Genomic DNA, 25,483 nt, shown 5'->3' with positions numbered 1-25,483 from the left:
CCAGAGAGTCATGTTCGGCCGCACTGGGGTCTCACACATGGCTCCGCAATGAGCTGATGAGAGTGTGATGATTCCCTAAACCAACGGTCACGATACACCTGGAAAACGCACGGTTTATTTGGAAATGTTGCACCCTAGAGGTCGCCAGCCTTTACTGCAAACCAGTCTCGAATATTGACTTTGTTTTGGTTGGTATGCTGAGATGCACATGTTTTTTTTCTGGCTCAGAAATGGCCCTGAAGTTCAACAGGGAAACCGTTCTTCCAAACAGCTCTCAAGTTTACAGAAGCCCTACTTGGGAAAAAAAAAATTAAATTTAAGGAAAACCTTTTTTTCCCAACAGATATTAAGACCGATTTGGAAGTTTTAGCTTACTTCTTTGTAATCAGTACTACGAATGCAGACTGTTTGTGGGGCTGTTAAGTGTGTGTCTGTGAGAGACACTGCCTGTGCTGCAGAGTGGTCAACTGCAGGTGGCTTTAGTTTCTGTTAAACATGCTCAGAAGCAACTGAGGTTTTGTGATGTGGTCGTGCGCGATATCTGTATGTGCACACTGCGAGTCGGCTATATGGTCACTGTGGGCTCTTCACATTGGCCTGCTGAGTTTGCTCGTCCCTTTGTCACATCTGAGCTGCTGCTGCTATCATCAGCAGAAACACACACAGACGCAGACACACACTCACACACACACACACACACACACACACACACACACACACACACACACACACACACACACACACACACTGACATATATACCTGACCTCTCTCACATTCTGACCTAAAATAATCCACTTTGATCAGGAATTTGCTCATGAAACTATTTTTTATTGTGATATGATTTGCGATATGTCCACATGTATCTCTCTCTCTCCCTCTCCCTCTCTCTCTCTCTCTCTCTGTTGTAGACACAATCAGGGAATTACATGGGCACAGAAACGCACACACACACAGACAGGGAGTCTGGGCAATGTGCTGACCTCAGTAAGCCATTCCTAAATGTTTATTGTTCAGTTCAGCTAGAGGAGAGAGCAGGGTGTATGTTCAGTTATGTACCGACCAGCCACTCTCTCTGTTTTGTTCGCTCTATGCTTGCTTACCTAGTGGCGCAATGGAGAGCACTGTAAAATACTGAAAAACACACATTTTCATTCAGATGTTTGGAATAAATTAAATAAGTAGTAAAAATGCTTTCAAATGGCTTCAACAAAATCTTAAAACAGCAGTTTGTGTTAAAAAACTGGGAGAAATAAGACGACACGGTACAGATCGGTCAAAAGAAAAAAAGGTATAAAAAGTAGTGAACTGATTTCCTTCGGCTCCCGCTTCTTACCACAAAATATACCCTGTGTTACAATGATCCATTCACACTGCGATGTGAAAGTAGAGCTGCCAGTTGCAGCTCATTAGTGGATGCCAAAGCGTTGCTGGTCCTGCCAATGAGGCCTTTCAGTCGCTGCCATTGCCCCCTGCTAACCTTCATTGTTGATTTATTCACTTGTACAGGTACTCCAAAAATAGCAGCAGCTACCTTCATTCACAGCTCACGCTGAAACCACCAAGTAAAGAAGGACAAATGCATCACTGTGAGCTCTGCTGTTCTTCAAGGATAAGGTGAATCAGTTCGGACAGGCTGGTTTTCGGTCTGGTTTGTGTCTCTGTTGCCCCACCGGACTGCTGCCATTTGAATTTTTGTTGCCAGCAGACTTGTTCCTTTGCACTGGCAATGGACTGCCGCCTTTTTTAAGATCTATAAAGCAGCCTAATTAGATTTCCAACACGGCCAGCATCTTTCTCTTTCAAATCCGTTGTTAATGTCATTGATCCAGTTTGTCCAGTCGTCATTACAGTCTCCATAGCATTCAAGGGTTCAGGAAATTAGACCACTGTTGAAATGCATTTTCAAATTAGTCGACACAGAGGTGAGACAAACACTTGATCTGAGTCTTGACAGAAAAAAAAATGATGGTGTGTGATACACACGCTGCACAGGTTTTAATGAGCAAGGACACTGGACAGTCGAAGCTGGGGGCACTGTGCAAACAACACACAACACAAAGGGATAAAAAAACAAACACAGTAAGTCCTCTATCCTGCCTCAAATGCAAGTGTACTGCACAATAAAAAAGGGAGGAAAACAACATATAACATTCAAATATACTTATTATAGACCAGAGGCAGCTACTTCAGCACCCCCACTTCCCACGTCAATTTTAATGAGTGTCAGGCGTGTGATTGATTGAATTCATGTAAATGACTAATGATTCAAAGAAGATATGACTAACTGACGGATGATTGATTAGTATAGTATATATGCCTGTATTTTGAGATTTTGCAACAAATGTCATACAAATCTTTCTAAGGGTGCCTGAAAAATTGCTTTGGAAGTATTTAACTCTTCACAACCAAAAGACTATAATAACTAAAAGACAGTCCTGAATGAGACCGAATCCTGGAATCAGTTCTTGCAGTTTTACTTACAAAATAAATCGTAAAGGCAACGTAAAGTGTTTTACCACCAAGCCGCAGTTTCACATAGGCCTATTCGATAACAGATCCATTTACCGGCAGGGAAAGCAACCCTGTTTTTTTCCCCCCAACATCTATATTTACCACAGAGGCATAGGTAACGCAGTATAGCCGTTTGTCCTCTTTGTACTTGCATGAATCGTTGTGTGACTGTGTGTTAACCCCTCTGTGGCTCACACAACAAAACAATGGAGTCCCAAAGCAAAGTGCTGACATGAGTCCAGCCGTGCCTGCCCCCCGGCCCCTGACACCCGTGGGTGTATATATACCCCCATACACATCGTCTCTGCAGACCGTTCAGTGGAACCCTGCGACACACAGCTCACCAGTTTGGGTAGGTCACACCAGTTAAAGTAGTTAACAATACAGTACAGTTTCCCAATCTGGACATGATGCAGTATGGGCCTCTAACTCAACATATCAACTAACAACAGGGTGTCTTAATTGATCAGAGTGAAGACCGAGTGGTTGTTTATTACCCTTCATGCAAGTAGGAGAGTCATTTTATAGGTTTTTATAGGCTTATACTGTTGTATCTTCTCAGAGTTCATTGTGCAACACAGTAAACAGTGAAGTACAAGCCTCAGAGAAAGCTAAAATGCCACCCGGAGTATCAAACAGAATAATTAATAGGTAGTTATTTATAACTTATAGAGATTTGTTTTTAGCGGCTTTTTTTTCCATCCCCACCCTGACTGTCTGTGTATTTCCCCACAGGTAGTGCTGAAAAAGAGGACAAAATGGCTCTGACAAACCCCGTGCCCATGGGCCCTTGGAAGGTAAGCACATTGCATTCATGACTAACACTACACTACCCATGAGCACAGGGAGCTAGTTTCAATGCATGATTAGGCACAGTAGGGTTTCAGTCAAACTTGACTGCGAAGGTCTAATCTTCTGTTTCATTCTCTTGTGTTTTACAGGTCACTGTGTACGATCAGGAGTACTTCCAGGGCAGGCGTGTGGAGTTCACCGCCAGCTGCCAGAACATCATGGAGTGTGGGATGGAGAACATCCGCTCCCTGAAGGTCGAGTGCGGCGCGTACGTGTCCTTTTCCTCACTTCTACAAAATACTAGCGGAACAGCTTTTTCCTTAGACTCTGAGGGGCCTAAAAGTGTGTTTATTTGATATTTTCTTGGTTTCTGACTTTATTAATTCCACTCTCTGCTTGCAGCTGGGTGGGCTACGAGCACTCCAGCTTCTGCGGCCAGCAGTTTGTCCTGGAGAAGGGAGACTACCCTCGCTTTGAGGCCTACAGTGGCAGTAACTCCTACCGCATTGAGAGGATGATCTCCTTCAGGCCCATTTGCTGTGCCGTAGGTCTAATATTCAACACAGTAACAGCCCTCAGCTCACTTTAGGCTGCGTTTTATCTCAAGTTGTGTTAAACCTCCTTTCTCCTCCTTTGTACAGAACCACAAGGAATCCCGCATGACCATCTTTGAGCAGGAGAACATGCTGGGTCGTCAGTTCGAGCTGTCTGATGACTACCCCTCCCTGCAGGCCATGGGCTGGATAAACAAAGAGGTTGGATCCATCCAAATTCCAAGTGGAGCGTAAGTCCATCGACACAATGTTTGATGTACACTGAAGTTTTACACACCTACAGCTAGTCCTGAGAAACAGCTACAAACACATGCTGACTTAAAATACAGCACAAGAATCCGCCTTGAGGACCTTCAGCTACTTACATCACTATTTTTAACTATGTTTACTTGATTATTCAAGTGTTTCTGTGAAGTGTAATTTGCATTTTTTCTTGTTTAATTTTTCAGCTTTGTGTGCTACCAGTACCCTGGCTACCGTGGCCAACAGTACATCTTGGAGTCTGACTGTCGTGGAGGAGAGTACAAGAGTTACCGCGAGTTTGGCTCCCACGCCCAGAGTCCCCAGATTCAGTCCATCAGGAGGATCCAGCACTGAGAGGGGAGCGTTTCCTTTACACTTCCTCATCTCCTCTCCTCCTCCTCCTCCTCCTCTCCCTCCTCCTGCACTTCCATCCCTCCTTCTGTTCCTCCTCTCCCCCAACCTCCATCTCCACGGCTCCAGTGGTCCGACTGGTAAAAGCAGGATCCCGAGCTGGTCTTCAGGTGCTTACTGATGTCAGTTGTTTACAGCACTTTTTGTTTTTTAAAAAAACATCACAAAAGAAAGGAAAGATGCAAGAAAGACAGAAAATAGGAATGACATTATGAAGAGAGAAAGTTGAATCAGTGTGAAAGAGAAGCCTCATCTGCTGAGGTTGGCTGCAGAGCGGTGAAAACACCTCAAAGTTTTTGCTCTTTTTCATCTCTACCATTGATGGCATCATCAACATCAACATCATCATCATCATCATCATCATCATCATCATCGTCATTGTCTTCTACATCAACACAATAACCAGTGATACCTGTGATATCCTTGACTGCCTATGTTCAAGATGATGAATAAAGAGAATGAGCAAAGAAACAGAGAGATTCACAATACTGACATGTATCTCAATCCCATCTTTGTCTCGTCTGTCCCTGGTGAGCAGGAAGCAGCTCAAATGATAATAACCAACATGAGAAACATTAACTTATTAAGTAGTGAAGGTAAGGACGAGAATTAACCTCTTTAAAGCCCACTGACCTTTCATGGGGGTTGTCCAAATCCACATTGTGTTTTGTTTAAATTGGTAGAGTTCTCAAAGTTTACGAAGATACCAAAATATATCGAGCTAAATTTTGGGGAAAGGGGTATAAAATGGTACACAAGAGATCAGCAGTTCTTTCATTTAATTAAAAAATGCAGCCATTAAAAAAAACGTGGTTTCATGGGATCGAATAATTCAATAAAATTCATATTGCTTCAACGAACAGTTTGAATAAGTCGATACAGAATATAGAACAAACAATGTGGAATTATATGATTTCAACAATCTTAAAGAAAGTCAAGGAGGAATTAAAGGGGAAAACCTGACATCATGGTTTTAAATAACCACACAGGCTGCATTTGGGTTGGTTTGGCCTGTGCTGTTACACTGTATGTGTACTGAACCTAAACTACCAGTGTAAAATAAATAAATTATGGGAGTTTAAACTTAAAATTAATAAAGATCAAGTGAACTCAACTTTAGTTAAATAAAAGTACCAGTAAAACAAAAATAAAAATACTTAATTAGAAGTAAAATTTCTCCATTCAAAATTCTACTTAAATGTAAAAGTACAGAAGTATTATCAGTAAAATTATACTGTAGTTAAATTATCAAAACTAACAATAGTAGTTTCATTGTAAAATGACCCCTGAGACTGATACATTATTGTATATGACTTCATATTGAGGCGTCGGTGTGTCTGCAGCATTTTACTGTTGTAGCTGATCAAGGTGGAGCTAGTTTTAACTGCTCTATATGCAGTTAGCTAGTTTAGTTCAGTGGCCCCCAGCCTAGGGGTCGGGCCCTTCCAAAGGGTCACAGGATAAATCTGAGTGGTCATGACATGATTAATAGGAGATGAAGAAAGTTCCTGAATGTTTTAATTTTTCAGAATTGTCTCAGATCTCTGCTGTTAACATAACAAACATGTGAAGATCTTATAAAATAGGACGCTTTGTTGTAGATTAAACTATTTAACAGCATATACAATAAAAGTCACCTTACAGAAAACTAACTGACTATTTTGATAGTCATACATTTTCACGTAAAACACCAAACATTTCATGGTCCAAGCTTCAATGTAAAGATTTGCAGCTTTTCCTTGTAAATTTTAATTCTAATGTATTTTTAATTCTTTTGAGTTTTGGACTATTGGTTGGACAAAACGAGCATTGAGAGGGTTCAACTTTGGGCTCTGGATAATTGTGATGGGCAGTTCTCAATATTTTCTGAATTTTTACAAACCAGAAATCCAATCAGTTAAACATGAAAATAATCAGCAGATTAATCCATAATGAAAATAATCATTACTTGCAGCCTGATAGAAAAAAAAAAATAGTAAAAGATTTGCTCCATCTCAGACAGTTTGTTAGTATCAGTAAAACTCTGCAAACAGATTAATGCATCAGTAATAATAATCTAATGATATAGTGTATAATGGCATAACAGTAACGGGGCATTTCTCTGCATTGAGTACTTTTGATAGTTTAAATTCTTTTTCCTGATTATACTTACATACTTTTACATTAGTAAGATTTTGAATGTAAGACTTGTACTTTTAAGTTAGTTTTTTTTTTTTTCTTACAGTGAAGTATTAGTACTTTTAATTAAGTAAAGATCCAAAACTTCCATCTCTGATTTAGTTCCGTAGGTGGTACGCTTGAGGGCGGAGAGCACTAGAGGCCGCTGTGGTATGAAATGAGAATTACGACAGTTGTGATTTCTTGACGGCCGATGGTGACATGTCAACAACAAACATGGCAACCAGCAGCAACTATTGGGAAGGTAAGTTATGTTGCGGCATCTAATTTAAACCAGCTGTCCGCCTTGAATGTTTTATCGTTCTTCATCGATTCAGGTCGAAGGCGTTCAACGTGTTCCGCAACACGTTACGTTTCTATAAACTTTATGTGGGCGGGGAGGCGATGTCTTTAGCTGTTTCCGTGCTAACCTGTTAGCTTGCCGGCCGCCAATGACGAATTTATAAAGTTATCATCTGCAGGGACGGATTGTGAGACAGGGCACAGTCAGGTAAAAGCTCCCCCACCCCTGGTATATAGGATCCCCAGACAGAAAGAGACACGGTCGCGGCATTTGTAGTCGGTTCGAGTCTCTTTGTGGACGTTTTGAGTCTTTTTCTGGTTTGTTTGAGTTTCTTTCTGGTCATGTTGCGTCTCCGTTTTGGTTCTTTTGAGTCTCTTTGTTGTCACTTTGTCACTTTGTCTCTTTGTTTTTTGTTTTGTTTTTTGTTGCTGTTTTTTTGCATTTCTTTTTGAGTTTAATTTCGACTGTACAAATTGAGATAATTTAAGACAGCTAATTTAACATAAATGGCTCAACAAAACCCAGAAATATATACAAATGGAATGGCTGTTTAAATTCGATATGTTTAAGTTTTCTAACTTTCTAAAGAAGCCATGATGGATTATTTAATTAGTATTTAATCAGTAAGTATATGGCACTATATAATCTGCTTTTGGCAGTGATTTATGAATTGAGATTTGTTGCAGACAGATGTTTAAGTTGCTTTTCTGTTTTCTGACTTTCTCAATGGACACATGATACAATAAAAATTTCGTTCATTCATTTAGCATCTCTCCCACAAAGAACTGATACATGCTGATTCAATTCACATGGATTTTATTGCTCCTGAAATTTACAACAAATCAACACTATTATTCAAAAGTCAGAGTCTCCTCTGGCTACAACAGTGTGGCCCAAATGTTATAACCTCATATCTGGGCCCATGTCTTGTTTGCCATCTTAAAAAACCATGCCATGCCTGGCTTTTTTGCCTTATGCCATTGCCAACCGAATGCCAACAGTGCCAACTTGAAGCCATATCTTGGCCGGATCAGTCTGCTGTTTGGGTTGTCTTCTGTGATGTCACTTTTTTTTTTTTTTGCTACTTTGTGATACTTTCAGTTTTTTTTTGCATCTTTTTGCCTGATTTTTGGGATTTGTTTTCCAGATTTTAGTCATTAGTTGCCAATATTTATTTTGGTCAGGTATGGAAGGTCCGTTTCCATATTGAGATGTTTATCTCTGGTTCTGCACTCAGATTTGCGTAAACAGGCCAGGCAGGTGGAGAATGAGCTGGACCTCAAGCTGGTCTCCTTCAGTAAGCTCTGCACCAGCTACAGCAGCAGCAGCAACAGGGACCAGCGGACAAGAGAAAGCAGGTCAGCAGCTCCTCACTTCACTTAAACAATGTGGATGTAATCTGAATTTTGATTCCTGGGATGTATGATTTAAATACCTGTATGAACTCATCTGGCTGAAATTAAATCAGTGGAAATTTTGAATATTTATTTGTGGTTTCAGAATCCGTGAAAATTACTACCATTCCTGACTACCATAAACACATGATTTTTTTTTATTCAACACAGCATTTTTTTGATTTCTACTGAATAACTGATATTGCGCAATGGTTGAGTGATATGATATTTTGTATTTTTAACAATTAACAAATTAAGTTGTTGGCCAGTAACTGAGCAACAGGATGTTTACCATTTTGAGCACTAATCACTGTGATACAATATTTTTATCCCCCTTACAATTTAAAAGTTGGTGTTGAAATTCTAGTTTTTCCTCATTTATTGTGCTGCATTAGTTTGTAAACTTATGTTTTGTCTGACGTTCAACTATATTTTTTATATTTGGAATTACAGCAAAAAAAAACTTGAACTTGAGCTTTACTGTCATTTCCCTTTCATCAGGTCTGATTCTGGCTCATCTCAAGACAAAATGCTGGTGGCAATGACTACTGAGCTTGAGCAGCTCTTGGCCAGTGTAAGTCAAATATCACACTTATATACTAGAGATGCTAGTTGAAGGGGTTTTAGTCAGGCCTCAAGCCCAGGTGATAGAGCTGATGTTATACCAAAAATATTAAAGGTAAGTTAATTTATAATCACTGTGTGCATGTGTATGTGTGTATATCTATGTATATATGTGTGTGTGTGTGTGTGTGTGTGTGTGTGTGTGTGTGTGTGTGTGTGTGTGTGTATATATATATACATATACATACTTATATATGAAAACCTAATCTTTGGTTTTGTTTTTTGTTTTTTTGCAGCTTACAGTTATCAATGACAAAATGGCAGAATACACAAACACTCCGGGAGTTTCGTCACATAATGCAGCATTGATGCACACCCTACAGAGACACAGAGATATTTTACAGGTACATACAAGTACTTCAAATTTTTCATATTACTTTCTCATGATGAAAAGTTATTCAGCTCCACATGTGAGTCATAGACATTATTTTGATTATTTTATAAGACATATTTGTGAAATTGTAATACATTTTGGCTTTGTGAATTCCCATTCTGTTTGTATCCCACAGGATTACACCCATGAGTTCCACAAAACCAAAAGCAACTTCTTCAGCCTGCAAGAGCGAGAGGACCTACTGGGCTCTGTTCACAGAGACATTGAGTAAGCACCTTTAAACATCTGCATACAGAAAAAGACATAGTATATTGTTAGCAAATGCAGTGTAATCCTGTTTAGATGTGTGTGATCAATTACAACAACAGTTTACACTGAAAAATGTAAAATACTACTACTACTACTACTACTACTACTACTACTACTACTACTACTACTACTACTACTAATAATAATAATAATAATAATAATAATAATCAGTGCTAAAGCAGTTAAATTACTTTTAATGTCCTGCCATTATGGTCCATGTGTGACTGTCCTGTGGGAAATTATGCTTGTGACTCAGTGTAGACACATTCTTGTGTTTGATACATAGTAGAAACTTCATACTTACACAACAGCTACCCCATATGGAGTTAAATGATCTAATTTGATTTTGGTTTGCTTTGCGGCATAAATCTTCATATTAACAAGGTGAAACTGTTTTTTTTTAAACCTCTGTTGGCTGTATTCCGATGGCAAACTATTCTAAGCAAATATGTTCTTTGAAAAACCAACAAATCTTCACATGTAGCTTCACATATGTGAATATTCATGGAAGCGAATATCTTGGCAGTTTTGCTTATAAAACACTTCAAATAAAAATAAAACTATTAAATGATTATCAAAATTGTTGCAGGTTAAGTTTCTGTCGATCAAACTAATGAACTGATCATTTCTGCTCCAGATACAAATGCTATTTTAAATGATGTATTGTAATGAAGCCTTGGATCAGACTTCTCTACATACTTAGATGCTGGAAATTGTGTTGTTTTTATCTTGGGGTACTCTAAGTCATTGTAATGATTTTGAACATTCTGTTTTTTGTTTTTTTTTTAATCCCAATTTTATGGAAGTGCAACACTACTTTAAATCACGGGACTACTCTCTTAAGTCTTTATTTGGTTTTGCACAGGCAGGTCTTTCTTTCATTAATTCCTTATATCCCTGGTTTTTCTCTGCACCACTTTGAACATGTTCATCTTTCCGTCCGTTCTTTTCCTTCCTTCCTTATTTTTCCTCTCTCTTCCTTCCCCTGCTCTGTCTCCTCAGTGGACTTCTGCTATGTTATCCTTAACCAGTAGGAGGCAGAAGTTTCCAGTTTGTTGCAGAATTTCGCCCTCCCTTGATAGTCTCCTTTCTCTCTATCATGTTTCATCCTCTAAAAAGAGGCACCTCCTCTTAACAGCCGATCTCCCTCCCTCTCTCTGTATTGCTCTCTTTCTCTGGGGGTATCTTTCCTAAGTGCCTTCTACAGTAAATCAAACCGCAAGGCTTTCATTTAGCCAAAGCTGAGGGAGAGTGGTTACATCTGGCCTGCCTGATACAGAGAAATGCTCTATTAGGAGAGGACTGGGAGAGCAAAAAAGTCAGACGGAAAGACAGAGAGACAGAGAGCGGGAGAGCCATTGTCCTGAGCTGATGCTGACTGATTACAAAAATGATGAAAGTGAATTTTAATTTTTCCCACAGAAATGAGAGGTGTGGAAAAACAGTGGGAGAGGGAGGGGCAGAGGAGATAATGGATGATGAATTGATAATCAGTCCAAATAAGGAGGGGATGGTGTAAATAAGAGATGGAGGACAGAGTTGTGGGTTAAGCAGAGCTAATCACTTAAAAGTCTTAACGAAGGAAGTACATAATCAGCATCCAGTCATCAGTTAATAGGAAGGAGTGAAGTACCTCGATCAGACTGAAGACGGAGGAAAAACTTGTTTTTGGTGGCGATTTAACCAGTTGCAAAGCTACTTCAACATGATTTATGGAGGGTAAGGCGTTGCTTTAGGTTTTCTTTAAGCAACCAAAAAAAGAGAGGAATTAAACTATATTGCACCCCCAAACAGAGAGAGAATATAAAAAAATGTGTGTGCTTTGGGATATAATTAGAGTTGCAAGTAACTATTTTCTTATTATCGATTAGTCTGTTGATTATTTTCTCTATTAATTGATTAGTCGGTTGGACAATTAAATGTCAGAAGATTATGAAAAATATCCAATTTCCTAAAGCCCAAGGTGACATTTTCAAAACTCTTATTTCGTCTGTCAGAACTGGATTAAAAATAATCGTCATGACCTTTCCTCTAGCTCCATCAGCACGTCAAAGTTTTCACTTATGCTGTGAAATATCTCAACGTCTCCTGGATGGCTTGATTAAAAAAAAAAAAAAAAATTTGTAGAGACATTCAAGGTTCCCAGAAATTGAATCGAAGTGACTTTGGCAATCCCCCTACTTTTCCTCTTGTGCTACGATGAGGTTGCCATTTATGATTTTAACAAAATGTCTAAACAAATGACTAAATAAACAAGTATTGGATGGATTGCCATGTAACTAGTGCGCACATTCATGTTCCCCTCTGCGATCCCCTAATATTCATTTGGCGCCATCATCAGGTTCAAATTTCAGCTTATTTAATACTTTGATTTACAACCATACACCTGCAAAACTAATGACGTCCCCATCGGCCTCAGCTGTACTGTGTGTTCAGCGCTAATTAGCAAATGTTAACATGGTAATTACAACATGCAAACATTATAAGTGCTTCAAATCCATATGTGAGCCTATGCCTAATTAAATAAAGCCTCACAGACCTGTTAGCATGGCTGTAGATTCTTAGTCTTGTTATGTAAATTTTACCTCAGAGGGGCGTCCAGTTTGATTCTGGCCCGGGACCTTTGTTGCATGTTGTATCCCTCTCTCTCTCACCCCACATGTCCTGTCTGGTTCTTTACTGTCTCTATCAAATAAAGGCAGACAAAAAAAGACAAACAATTAAATGTGTCATTGTATCTATCACTACTTGTCATCCAATTCCCAATCAGTTCATGTTTCTCTCTCTTCTGCTTTCTTGTTCAGGTCCTACAAGAGCAGCTCAGGGGTGAATAACAGAAAGACTGAGCTCTTCCTGAAGGAACATGAACATCTCAGAAAGTAAGAGATTTCTATAAAAACTCTGCATCACTTAGAATCTGCAGGAAATTAATGTTTGTGTTTTCAAGAAGGGGCTATGTCAAGGTCTATGTCACGTTATCTCTAGATAACGTTATCTCTAGATAATTATGTAATATGTAATTCAAATTCAAATAATTGTCTTTTTCTGTTCATTTAATGCCACTATTATACTATAAGCCCAAACATAGTTTCAAAATACGCAGACACCTTATGTTAGTTAAGCAGCTCAACTAAACAGTTGTTGGTGCTAATTCTCTACTCGTGTCATTAAACCATAGTAGTGAAGGGGGCACAGCATTAAAAGAGCGCCAGTCAAACCTCAAACTGTGGAAAACAACGTGGGAAAAATGTGATGGAAATATGACATTTCTGTTAGTTTCCAACTGTGCAAAATGATTGTGGTTAGCTCAAATGATAGCGATCAGGCGATTGTGTAATAATGGTGAACGGGCCTACTAATACTACTGCGGAACAGCCAAATAATAAAATATATGCACAGTTAGTCATGCCTGGCCTTGTCCTCTCTAAAACAATTTGTCTGTTTACAAAACTTGAAACAAACTCAGCTGGCCTCAGTAGTCAAAGAATTTTTTTTTTGAGTGCTGGACGATGCAAATGTCAGCAAATGTTCACATCCCAAAAATGAATATTTACAGGTTATTTTAGCTGCACAGTCCAATGTCTGAATTTTTGATTTCTTGACATTAATATCTATTTCATACCAAATTGCTTTGTGTTATCCTAAGCTCAGAGCACAGATATAAAGGTTCCTTTTCTGACCTGCCAGTTACAATATTACTGTGCAACACGAGCCGTCCTCCTCCTGCAAGCTCGCCTGCACCTCCTAAAACACCCACTGTCAAAAAACCTTATGGATTCAAGATTTTTCGTTTTCTCTTTCTTTTTTTTCTTTTTTTTCTTTTTTTTTTTGCTAAAAAGTAAAAATCATCCATTAAAATGATTATAGGCAATTAGTAATTAAAAATAGTAGGCACTGTGTTCTCCATTCTGCATTATGATCCACCCAAACGATACCTGGCCAGTTTTTTGGTTCCATAGAAAGTTAAAGGGATATTAACAGTGTGTGATCTAGTTATAGCAAGTGATTTTACGTTACGTTCTGCAGTTCTCATTTGGAAAAGCCAACCGCTGATTAGTCAGTTTCAGGACAAAAACTATATCACAAAGACGAAACGACATTTGAAGCAAATTCATGACAGTGTTTGGATGAATGATGAAAGATCCCTCACAGTACAGCAAGGTCAGTTATATTTAAAAAAAAAAAAAATTGTAAATATTCAGCCAAAGACAGTATCATACTGCATTTTCACTTGCATTTCTTTTACATTCTGCTGACTAGTTGACCGGTATGAATTCATGAATTTGACATCTAATAATTTGTGTCAGTTAAATGACATACTGAAGCAAATGGATCATCATTTTTGGAGGACGTGTCCTTTATATGCTGGACGCCAAGTTTCTAAAAGGGAGAAAGACAAAGAGCGCTTGAAAAAAATAAAATACAAACATTGATCAGAAATTGGGAGGTTATAGTTTTACAATGATGCAGTCACAGGGAAAATTAGCACATATGCCATGTCATATGCACACATCTGTCACTCTGTCCTGTGTGACAAGTAGAGCTGATCTACAATCTGATCACAATGATTCTTTGAACCATTGTGTCCTGTGTTTTCACCAGCATTTCAACATTATCTGGCCAGTACTTGGATTGGGTTTCTAGTTGTCCAGTTGAAATGTAAGGATTGAGAGAAGGAGCGAAGAATTAGTCACAGAAACTCAGGGTTTTTGCCACAAAGATGCTGACATCTGAGTATGAGTAATGGATCAGAAACAAATTGGTCACACCATCCCAGCAACATGTGTAATTGCTCGCATTGTGTTATATTGGTGTTCTCTGACTCAATGAATTCAGAAAAATTTCCTGTAACAGTGATGCCCCTGATGTTGCCCTCAGAAGTTTTGGGTCCAGTGTGTTTAGAGTGGTCATGAGAAAAATAGACGTAATGAAACTGTTAAGACACCCTGACAGAAAAGTACAGTCAAACTTGGATTTACCTGGGTTGGCCCCAGTGTTACCACTTTGCGACATTGTTCCTGCTGAAAACTGGACAGGCGCAGAAGGACTAAGAGGACGGTAAAACAGCGAGTGTCATGAAAATTGATTCAGATGAAATGCCGCTCACTTGTTCAGAGCTTCTTGGGTTTGTCGTGTCAGGGCTGTCTTACTTGAAATAAGACAGCCCCGACGCGAGGGCTGTAATGTTGGATTATCTTACTTTAGCGCAAAGTGTAAGAGAGGCTGCCAAAGTCTCAATATACAATGCAAAATAAAAAATTAGATAAATAAATATGTTGAATTTACAAGACAGCAGTTGACACACATGCACTCTTTATCCTCCCGCTGGCTTCCGCTTTTTTTTTTTTTTTTACTGCGCTGGAAGGTGAGCTTGTCTAATTGAGGGGAAAGACTCTGCTTTTTATATGTGTCCTGCACATGTGTGTTCATGTCTTATGAGGAAGAACCGACTTGGTACGGTTAATGGCTGTTTTGCTTGTTCAGCATTCTTTTTTTTCCTGCAGAGGTATGCGAGATTTCGCCCCACAATGCTGCATCAGCTGACATGTAATACCAAGAACTTTTTCTATTGTATGTGCTGAAATGTTCACCTCCCAAAGGACCTAGTTTAAGAGAACAAGCGCATTTTACATTTCCCCCAATCTTCTCTGTCAAAGTAACAAAGTGTAATTCCATGAACTAATGAATTAGATGAATGCTGAATGAACTGATGAGGACAAAATCTGATGAAAACTGCGAAATCACCACGAGTCAGTTTGAGCTCTGACATTAACCTGAACTTCATTTTCAGTTCGAGTTCGTAGATATGAATTAAGGCTTGTGAATCAGCAAAGGGTGCTGGCTGGGATCAACACACACATTTAATCATGAGTCGTAAGAAACAAAAAGGATGAGAATACACTGTCTCTGGTTTAAATAATTATTTTTTTAAATCTTCAGAGGAATTTAAACATAAACCAACCAACATGCACAGCTGGCTGATTTAGGATCAAGCTCCATATTAAATTCACATTGGTGGAAGTCATTATTAACCATTGTTTTCTAACCGCAGTTCTGTGCTCTTCTCTGCTGTTTGTAAATCATGTTGTTAGTGTGTGTTTTTATGAAAGATACATTGTGGAACAGAGACAACACCTCAGGCTTATTTCCTTTTGGTTCTTTAAAGAAGGAGTAAGCGATTCTGGATAAAGACTGTTGATATTTGAACCCAACAGCAAAACAAATGCACCCACCTTCAGTGCTCCCTCAGAAGCTCCACAGTAGCCAAGCTCACAAGGAAGGTAACGTTACCCGGCATAGCAATTTCAGATTACGCATCAATCCAAATAATCCCTCTGTGCCAGCAAACCTGGGTTTTCAGCTGTCACACACAACAATTTTATCCTCCTTGACTCTGTTCATAGCTACACCACAAGATGCACATTTAGACATTTCTTGGAGGAGTGAGTATTGTTGCAGCATGCAGAGATTCAGTCCCGTGGTTTGAATGTTATGGATTTGTTGCCATAAAAGACACTCATGCATGGAGGGTGTGAGATAGCTGACCTGTGCCGTGAGGTTGATTTGGTGCTTTCTCTGGTATTCTGCACAGGTGTGATCATGAGTGTGATAGATGAGGGCATTTTTGTCTGTGCTTCAGCAAAGGTTTTATTGGCTCAGTTTATTCCGTCATTTCCAAGAATGTAAAGGGAGGGGAGAGTGTTTTTTTTTTGTTTGTTTGTTTTAAACGGAGTTAAATTAACACGTTTCCAATACTGAAACCAAGAACTGGTAATAAACAAATTTAAAGGCCTGTTTCAACACATAATTTTCAAAAATGAATGGAGAAGTTGTCACAGAATCATTTTAATATCGAATCGTGTATAGACAAAAAAAAAGTCAACTGAGATATTAGACAATGGTAAATGCACTTTTCAGGTCTTATCAACCACTCGAAGTGCAGGCAATCATTGAAATATTTAAAATCATACAAGAAAAATATTGTTTTATCTGATCAAATTCCACATTTTCAAAAATATGTTCACATATATAGAGCTCATGCTGCGACACATTTCATTTCGTTGAATCAACAAATCACCACTAGGATATGAAAACCAACCAAAACCAAGCATTAGCTCCATGACTAATTGTTAATAAACAAAAGTAACTGTAGCTCACCCTGTCAGCCTTAAAAACTCGCCAGAAGTGTTTCCCTTAAATATATCCTTCTGTGGCACAGCATCATAAAACTCACACTTGCTGCAACCAAACTTAATTGTCATCAGAGCAGACACGTTTAAAACTTTAAATACCACTCTGCTTTTAACCATGCATGTTATTCCGGGTCCAGCCTTTATCTCATTCTCTCTTTCCAAAAGCAGCTTTGCAGAAAACTGCCCATTGTGTGTGCTTACTATATTTTAAAGTTTTGATTTTTGAAGATACTTCACCACGCTGACCAGACCTGAAGAAGAGTTATTAAACATACTTTCTCTTTATTTCTGCATAGCTGCGATTGAAGGTGGGAAGGAAAATAAACTTGACGCCTTGTCCAAGGCACTGGAACAAGTTTAACTAATCTAAACAACCCAGATTGGCAAATAATGTCTGTGATTTTATACAAATATACCGTATATACTATCACTAAAATGATGCTATATTTTTCTTTGGGTTTGTATTTTAGTTCAGTCCAGGTTAGTTCGGATCTTTATTGTCCCACAAGAGGAAATTCTTTTTGAGGCAAAACAGGAAACATAAACACAGTAAAAACCCGGTAGGACACCTGGAGACACGAAAAGTTCTACCACTGTGTACGCAATTCAGAATCAATTCAGTGGCAAGGAGAACAGCAACATGAAGCCTAAAGATAAGAACAGTACATTGCTAAGTGTGCAAGGAACCAAGAGACAGTTTGGACTGCCCTTATTTGGCTTTCTTACTCATATACGATCCAGAATGGGGAAAGGAAGGAGGGTAGAAAAGGAAGACGATGGAGGGGAGATTTTAGAGCCTGGAAGAGCAAAGAGAGGCTGTTTTGGACAACTAATTAGTGCTATATGTATATGGGTGGTATCGTGTATGTATGCTTATGCAAAAATAATAATGTTCAGGATTATGGACATATTATGCACATTTGATCTGATAACTTGTATATGGATACTGTCCCGATATATTAAATCTACTCTCCTGTATTGACAAAATACAAATGTAATGAAAAAAGAAACTTATTTTGTATTGATTTCTTTTAGTTAAGTATAGGCCACTTAGGCCCATACTACAGTTTAAGAAACTTTGACGCAAACGGGTTCACACTACTTTGTGAAGATTAATGAAAGTGGAAAGTACTTTCGTCCCACATATGAAGAAATTAAGTGAAGAAAGCTGAAAAAAGCAAAACCATGCCTCGCCTGTGGACTCTGCCAGCTACTGAAGGATTGAGAGAAAAGTCAGAGGACAGCAGTAAGTAGATAGTGGACAGATATATGGAGGAAGGATAAAGCACAGTATTGATTTTTTTGGTCTCCAGTGGAGTCTGCCAGGATGCACACTGCTGCCCTTATGTGCTCTGCTCAGCCCTGGACCGAACACTTCATTTTTCTGTCCATCACTTACCTCAGCTGCTAATGGTAGCTGACGTAAACCTCGTCCGTGTGTGTGTTCAGGCTCAGCTTCGTCCATCCGTCTGTTTTGCTCATCCGCACCTGAACAAAAAATTAACCAAGGGACTGGGTTGCCATCATGAAATGTATACATCTACTGTATGTGTTCAAAGCAGGTATATTATAGAGACTAACTGGGTTCTGCTACGACGGGATTGGATTTGACCAATCGGACTCTGACTTTCCCAAAAATGCTCCATTAACCAGCACTTTCTACTGTCTGGCAGGAATCACAGGAAGCGCTCCTTTTGTGATAAGAGACCCAAAGAGCTGTGTGGTTTCATGCACAGGCTTTTTCTGTGTAATCCAGGAGAATTACAAATAGTACAATTTGAAATTATAGCAAAAGGATTTGTTAAAAGTGATGAATGCTGAATGGTGGGCTGGAAAAGATTCATTAAATGATGGCACTTTTTAGAGGATTGTATACAGTGTAAATCTTTGTAGGAGACTTAATAGATGAGGGTATTTCAGTTGCTTTGAACTGACTTGTCTCTTTTTTCCGTTTCACTTTCAAAGCTCAGATAGACTTATTGACAACGCAATAAGGTAAGCCTAACTGCTCCGTTCACTCTCCTTCCTCTCTCCTTTAACTCTCAATCAGTCTCTCAACATTAACACACACACACACACACCATAAGCAAACGGAGCACATTCAGGTCTATTAAAACAGACCATCACACCTCCCTTGCTTTTGGTTCCTCAACAAAAACATTAAAAGTATGGATGACAGCTGTATGCCTCTTTTCCTATCACTAATCCCTCGTGGTTTCTCTTCCTACAGCATCGCCATGGCTACCAAAGAGAACATCACATTTCAGCGTGGGATGTTGAAGTCCATTCAAACCAGGGTCACAACTTTGGCCAGTATCCTTTTATCCTTTTAGTCATCTCCTTCCCTTTCTCTCCTTTCTATGTTAAAATTTAAAATCTCACTTTTGCTTGTACAGTACATTTGCACAGATTTGTCTCAGCTGCATCTGTGCAGAACTACCCGCAGCACATGCTGACGCTGAGCAGGGATAACAGAGCCTCACTTACAGTGAAAGCTTGTATGACAAACAGTAGACTACACCATTAGGCTCCATTTATTCTTTTTCCTGGTTGCGTTGCTGATGTGTTTTCCCTGCTGCTTTCTGTCTCTTACTCACTGCAACGAAAGGAAACCCAGCTTGGATCTTAATTATTTTCCTTCACCTTACTTCCTTGCCCCTCAGATCGTTTCCCCGCCATCAACGGTCTCATCCAGAAAATCAATTTGCGCAAGAGGCGGGACTCTTTAATTCTTGGCGGGGTGATTGGCGTCTGCACCATACTCCTGCTGCTATACACTTTCCACTGATTCACTGGTCAGTTGACCTTCTTGAAGAGCAAAAAAAATCTTCATTGTAGCTCAGTCCAATGTTGCTGAGACTTTTCAAAAGGTTTTCATATATTTCTCCCTCTATTGTAATTTACTTTCCTTGAAACAACAGTTTAAAAAGAAAGGATTTTAAGATAACATGACATTGAAAATAAGTCTTAATTGAAAGTGAAATAGTTTCAACTCTCAGACTGGAGATTTTATTTATTTTCTGAACTATGTTAACACTTACATCTGGGAATTTATATTTTGCTGCTTATATCCTGTTGTAAATTTAGCTCCTTATAAATGTATGAAACAATATTTTACCGGGATTGTGCACTATGCATGTCGTACTTTTTTATATAGTATCGGCGGTGCCTAATAAAATAAAGGTGATGAGCTCACTTTCAAGTTTGTCATGCTCATTCGGGTTTATTTCAGACATGCAGAACTATGGCACAGTAAACCAGTCATACAGTATAAATGTATAAACATTCGAATCAGAGTGCCAAGGACAGTGCATACAGGGGGAACAACCCCATTCACATCTCGCAGTATACCGTAAACATAATGAGGTGTAGAGATCCAGGCAGTTCAGCAGAGTCCCAACAAGAATCTGTTCAGTTTATCATAGTAGCACGCGAAGCAAAATATCACACTATGACTAGGGCATTGTTGTGATAAATGAACATTAGCTTTAAACTTAATGTAAACAGTTTATGAAATCAGCTTATACGTCTTCCCACAGTCACAAAATCCTGTGTTGAACAAAATGAAGTCAGTCCTTAGTTGCAAATGTTAAGAGAAACAGAGCAGGCAGTGGCTGCATTACAAACTAGAGGTGCACTGATGCCTTTTGCTTTTCTCTGAACACGAGAGGGAATATTTAACTGAGTCTTCACATCACGTATTATGTGTGTTTTTTTGGTGTTGTCTTTAGGACGTCCTATCAGCTAATGATGATTTTTTTTTTTTTTTTTTCCAATAATCAAAATGTAGAGCCATCCAATTGTTTGTGTGTAGGGCATGTGTGTACTTCAGTGCACCACGAGTTTGGACTATGAGTAGTTACACTTTCTCCCAGAATGTGCTGACTGATGATCTGACACAATGGCTCTCTATGCAGCCTTCATCTTCCTTCCTTTGTTCCTGAGTTTGTGGGGTTAGTGGACATGAGTGTTGCCAGAAAAAGAGAAACGACCTGCACCTTCTTTCCTTTTTCTTTCTTTCATCCGTAGCAGAAAAAGCAACAAGTTGTAAGTTAGAGTCTCTTCAGCTTGTTTTCAACTCAGATTTTGTGCTTTTTTTTTCATCTTCAAAATGACATCCTTCCTCCTCCTCCTCCTCCTCTTCTCTCTTCTGTGCAAATTTGAGATCAGATGAGTGTGACTCCTTCCATCCCACAGTTCACTGCTGCGTCTCTGAGAGACAGAGAAAAGAGAAAATTTAGATCCACAACTTTACAATGAGCTTTGTGAGTGTGTGTTTGTAATATGTCGGTCTTCAGTACCTATTGTGAACACTATGAAGATGATGACAGCCACACCCAGCAGCATGGCCAGACAGCTGAACACCATAGACAGACGCCCATATTTCCTTGCTCCTTCAATATCCCCTGTATGGAGAACAGACCTCGACTAATGGGGGGAAAAAAGGGGAAGGAGGTGACCAACAGGGGTTTATTTAAATGCAACATAGAAGCAAAAACACCTGTAGTGCTTGAAAAGAGGAAGCTTACAACTGTATTGGAATACACCCAAGCATCTAGAGCACAGACAGGTAATAATAGTCTAGACTGTGTTATAATGAAGAAATTAGAGCTGTATATGAAGGTAACACTCACCACACTTGCATACCACAAGGCGCATATGTTGAGCGGCACAGCGGGGCAGAAACAGGACACCACGGCGAGCCAGAAGTAAGTCGGGGGTAAGGACCCGGGCGGCACCGGGGAGGGCAGCGGGCCCAGGCTGAGCCGGGACGAGGATTTGGGTGGGGTCGCCAGCTGCCCCACAGAGCCCGTCTTCAGCGGTGATCTGTGCCCGTTCTGGTCCGCGTTCAGGGACCGGACGCTCCCTCTGAGGTTGAGGGAGAAGGAGTCGGACGGTTTGATGTTGCTCTGCCCGGTGGGCTCGCAGGTCGCGGTGCTCAGCAGCTTCTCCGTGTCCTGGAAGTCGTTGAGATTTGAAACTTCCCTCTCGCCGAGGGCGCTTTTGCCAAAGGCAGCATCAATGTTAATGGCCATCACTGAAAGATCAGAAATCTCTAAGTCTTATTATCTGTCCGACCGAGCCGCTGTCCCGTAGATGCTGAAGAGTCCTCCTTCAGATGCTCTCCATTGGGGTCATCAGATTCAATATTATAAATTCGGAGAGACCAGTACCTTCAAGGCAACCTATTTAATTAAGCAGTCTAGCTCCATCAAAATTTCTTATTGATGAGCGAGTTGTTATTGATGACTGAGTCGCTCTCGCGTTTAGTTGGCGATGAGCGTCCGGACGCACGCCTCGCCTTTTACCACCCCCACTCCCCCCCCTCCCCACCCCGAACCCTTCCATTATGTAGTGAGGTATTACAGCATCCCTAACATCTCCACGGCACATCCCCGGTGTCTGAGGCCTGCTTATGCAGCAGGCGAGGCGTGTGACAATGCAAAACCAACAACTGAACCTCCTTCGAAGTGAACGCGCGGTGCGTAAAAAAGCTTTCCATTTACGCGCAGGGGGAAGCAGCTGGATCAGCATGGTGGACTCTATGAACGACAAGCCACTTAATATGCGCGCCATCTACTAACTCAGGTCCGCCTGTGAAGTCATATTCTGCCACATTACAACGATTAGCAGGAACCTCACTGTCTATTTATACAAACGGCCTCCAACCATTACCACAATAAATTGGTTTATTTTTATTTTCTGCCCATACCCGACTATGACTTTATCAATGAATACTCGTCAGCATTGATTGAAATAAGTACAATTTACTTGTACTTATATATTTCTATATTATGCTCCAAGTCCACTTCTTTTCAGGGGGAAATACTGTACGTTTTACTCCACTAGCCTGCGTTTATCTGACAACTATAGTTACTACTGAAGATTAAAACTTGACATACAAAAGGAGGAAGTTGTCAGATCATTCACTTAAGCAAACGTATGTAAGTTTATTAGAAAAATGTAGAGTATCAAAAGTAAAAGGCCTCAAAACACGAAAAATGGCCCCTTTGAATGATATAGTATTATATATTGTCTTGTTGTTATCGATGATGCATTAATGTGTAATTTACTTTTAACTGTTGTAGCCGGTCAAGGTGAAGTTAATTTTATCTGCATTATACTGTATAGCCTACTGTGCTGTATATAACTATATCATGTGTTATAAACTCATAAGTTTTGTAAAATCATAATCTGTAAAGCAACTAGTCTCCTGAAGTTGTCAGATAAATGCAGTGGAGTAAAAGGTGCAGTGTTTCCCTCTTAGATGCAGCGGAGACCAAATATAAAGTAGCCTGAAAAGGAAACACTCAAGTAAAGTACAAGCGCCTCAGATTTGTTCTTCTACTTAGTAACAGTCCACCACCGGAAAATCTGAGGCACCGCTGTAGACAAACTACCCAACGGTACATAAAGTAGTTCAAATGAGCTCCACCTCAGCCCAGCTACAATATGGCCAATGGCTACAGAGCAATGCGTCCAAAATATGAATCCAGTAATATATAATATAACACTCCATGGGATATTCTGTATAACTGATAGTTACACTGGTGATGCTTCTGCTTTTGCATTTTGCTGAAAGTACTTTGTGTAGCATTACCTAAATAAACTTCAATCTGAATACTTATTCCACCACCGCCCATCGGGGACATTTCGACAGGAAGGTTGTAGCCCTCCATTGGAGCATTGGCGCTTATCACCTACGTGATTAATGTCTTTTTTTGTGTGTATAATAATTCCCTTGAACAATCTGTGATTTTGGCCTATGAAGTTTGGTCCGTGTGTCTGATCGTTGCACGCGTCCCGGGTGATGAAATAACGGTTTGTATTAAAAATGGAGGTGGCGTAAGTGGGCCGCCAGATCACCGCGCTTCCTGCCACGAACTGGGACTGTGGGTGCAAAATCCATTCATTAACAGATGGACGGTGAGGGACCGATTCACACTTTAAATCTAACTGAATGAATCAAGAAACCTGGTGTGAGAGTTAAATATCTCCCCTTGAGCCCCCCCTTTTTTTTTTCCATAATTGAATAGCACGACGCACTTATATCCTGACATCCTTTGAACAAATGGATAAGACAGCTTTTCAATCATGGTGATTGAATTCCAGTCGGCTGAGACCTGCACCACATCAGAGATTAAATATCCTCTCCTACCCCACGAGGTGGCACTTCTCCGGTCTGACTTTGTAGCCCTCGCTGCCCTGCAGTGAACCGGGGCCCCGGTCATGGTTTAACCTTAGTTTTGCTGAGACTATCGCGCCATCTAGCGGTGCTTTTGAGAAAATGCACCGAGACCCTGAAATTGTAGGTTCAACACAGCAGCAACATTCCAGTTTTCCCTCATCGTCCATTACTTATGGACATAATTTACAGAACATTCCTATTGATCAGTGTAAAAAAAAAAGTATTTACAGTATCCTTTAATTCACCTTTCGGGTGTGATTATTCTTGTGCAAACCGCCCACAGCCCTATCAGATTTATAAAGAGAAGTTGTCGAATGTGCTGCACATGTGCTCTCAAGTTAGATTTATATCAGGAGGACCACTCAAAAATTAGATGCCCCTTGATTTAGAAAATTCTCTGGGATTGCCGGGCGCTATTTTATAACGTGACTGACTACACAAAATTTGAAACAAAAAACTTTAAATGTTTCCTTTACTCAACAAATTCAGTCTATAGAAATGAGGTAATACTTTAACCTGCTGCTGAAGCCAAATGAATAAACTGAGAAGAACTGCTGTGAACGTTGGACAGTTGTCAGCATTATTCTACATTCATAATGTTATCTCATTATCTCCCAAGGTTTTGGTGAGCTTGTGATTTCAGCAGCGAACGTGCTGTGAAAGTCTGTAGGGTGTGAAGAAAATCCCTTGACGCAGCTGGTAAAGCTTTTAGGCCCTGAAGAGCGGGCATTTGGTAAGTTTTTTGTTTTTTTTCCCCCCAATCTTTGTCTGGTTTATGTGTAACCACAATCTAACCGGATGCAGTCCTGACTAAATGTCAGCTTGTTTACTTTTTATGTGGTGACTAGCCATCCAGAGAACAAAGACCATGAAGTTATTGCATATCTGTCACCATTAAACGTAAGACAATTTTACATTTAAAAAGACCATCGTAATTTACTCTGATCTCTCTTGTTCCCCTTTAATGGGATCACCAGAGACGGGATGAGTGTGACACATTTTGCATAAATTTATGCTTTGCCTCTTTGTGGGTGTGTGGGGTCATTTCTGGACAAAAGAGCCTTCAGTGCTGGTAGGTGTTTTATTGTCCATAGCGTGCAGTTTTGTCCACAACAATGGTCCTTGAGTCTGTAAAAAATATTTTGTTCTTTATTGTAAGAAAAAACCATCATGAACAAAATTTAACAGGGTCTCTGCAGGGCTCACCATCTTAAATTTAAGACTTTTTACGACCCATTTAATGCCACAGAGAATGCAGCCTTTCTCAGCAGTACATAACAATAATTCCTTATATCACTAATCATTAAACTTGACCTGGACATGGATAAGCAGCAGATGGATGGATTGACAATCAAGAAATACTTATTAGTTAAGGAATTTTTAATGAATGAATGAATTTGACATAAGGTGAGAGGTTGGGAACAATGGCGCTTTCCAGCCAGCTTTTGCCCAAATCACACACAAAAA

At 39.8% G+C, this 25,483-nt stretch overlaps 2 protein-coding genes and 1 pseudogene across 5 annotated transcripts; 2 read left to right on the top strand and 1 right to left on the bottom strand.

The window, feature by feature from the left end:
- The first annotated feature begins 909 nt into the window (after positions 1 to 909).
- LOC120802685 (beta-crystallin A3-like) lies at positions 910 to 4,970 on the top strand. 3 transcript variants are annotated; one of them, XM_040150757.1, is made up of 7 exons: positions 910 to 985; positions 1,508 to 1,615; positions 3,248 to 3,309; positions 3,454 to 3,572; positions 3,707 to 3,848; positions 3,946 to 4,088; positions 4,308 to 4,970. In XM_040150757.1, exons 3-7 carry the CDS (start codon positions 3,271 to 3,273, stop codon positions 4,453 to 4,455), a joined length of 591 nt encoding a protein of 196 aa, XP_040006691.1. In that variant the 5' UTR covers positions 910 to 985; positions 1,508 to 1,615; positions 3,248 to 3,270; the 3' UTR covers positions 4,456 to 4,970. The 3 variants fall into 3 exon arrangements, with proteins under 3 accessions (XP_040006691.1, XP_040006693.1, XP_040006690.1); XM_040150759.1 differs by lacking the exons at positions 910 to 985; positions 1,508 to 1,615 and adding an exon at positions 1,668 to 2,864; XM_040150756.1 differs by lacking the exons at positions 910 to 985; positions 1,508 to 1,615 and having other exon boundaries at positions 1,668 to 3,309.
- A 1,852-nt stretch (positions 4,971 to 6,822) lies between these two features.
- LOC120803015 (Golgi SNAP receptor complex member 1-like) lies at positions 6,823 to 20,022 on the top strand. 2 transcript variants are annotated; one of them, XM_040151276.1, is made up of 9 exons: positions 6,823 to 6,934; positions 8,211 to 8,331; positions 8,869 to 8,941; positions 9,228 to 9,335; positions 9,501 to 9,592; positions 12,439 to 12,513; positions 18,793 to 18,822; positions 19,058 to 19,140; positions 19,491 to 20,022. In XM_040151276.1, exons 1-9 carry the CDS (start codon positions 6,892 to 6,894, stop codon positions 19,613 to 19,615), a joined length of 750 nt encoding a protein of 249 aa, XP_040007210.1. In that variant the 5' UTR covers positions 6,823 to 6,891; the 3' UTR covers positions 19,616 to 20,022. The 2 variants fall into 2 exon arrangements, with proteins under 2 accessions (XP_040007210.1, XP_040007211.1); XM_040151277.1 differs by lacking the exon at positions 6,823 to 6,934 and adding an exon at positions 6,984 to 7,180.
- Positions 20,023 to 20,982: 960 nt separating this feature from the next.
- On the bottom strand, positions 20,983 to 21,987 carry LOC120803099 (annotated as a pseudogene).
- Between the last annotated feature and the right edge of the window lie 3,496 nt (positions 21,988 to 25,483).

Source organism: Xiphias gladius, chromosome 17 (genome assembly GCF_016859285.1).
Source record: "Xiphias gladius isolate SHS-SW01 ecotype Sanya breed wild chromosome 17, ASM1685928v1, whole genome shotgun sequence".
NCBI classification, from domain to species: domain Eukaryota; kingdom Metazoa; phylum Chordata; class Actinopteri; order Istiophoriformes; family Xiphiidae; genus Xiphias; species Xiphias gladius.
The sequence above is the reverse complement of the archived record's forward strand: the minus strand, read 5'-3'. Positions and strand labels throughout refer to the sequence as shown.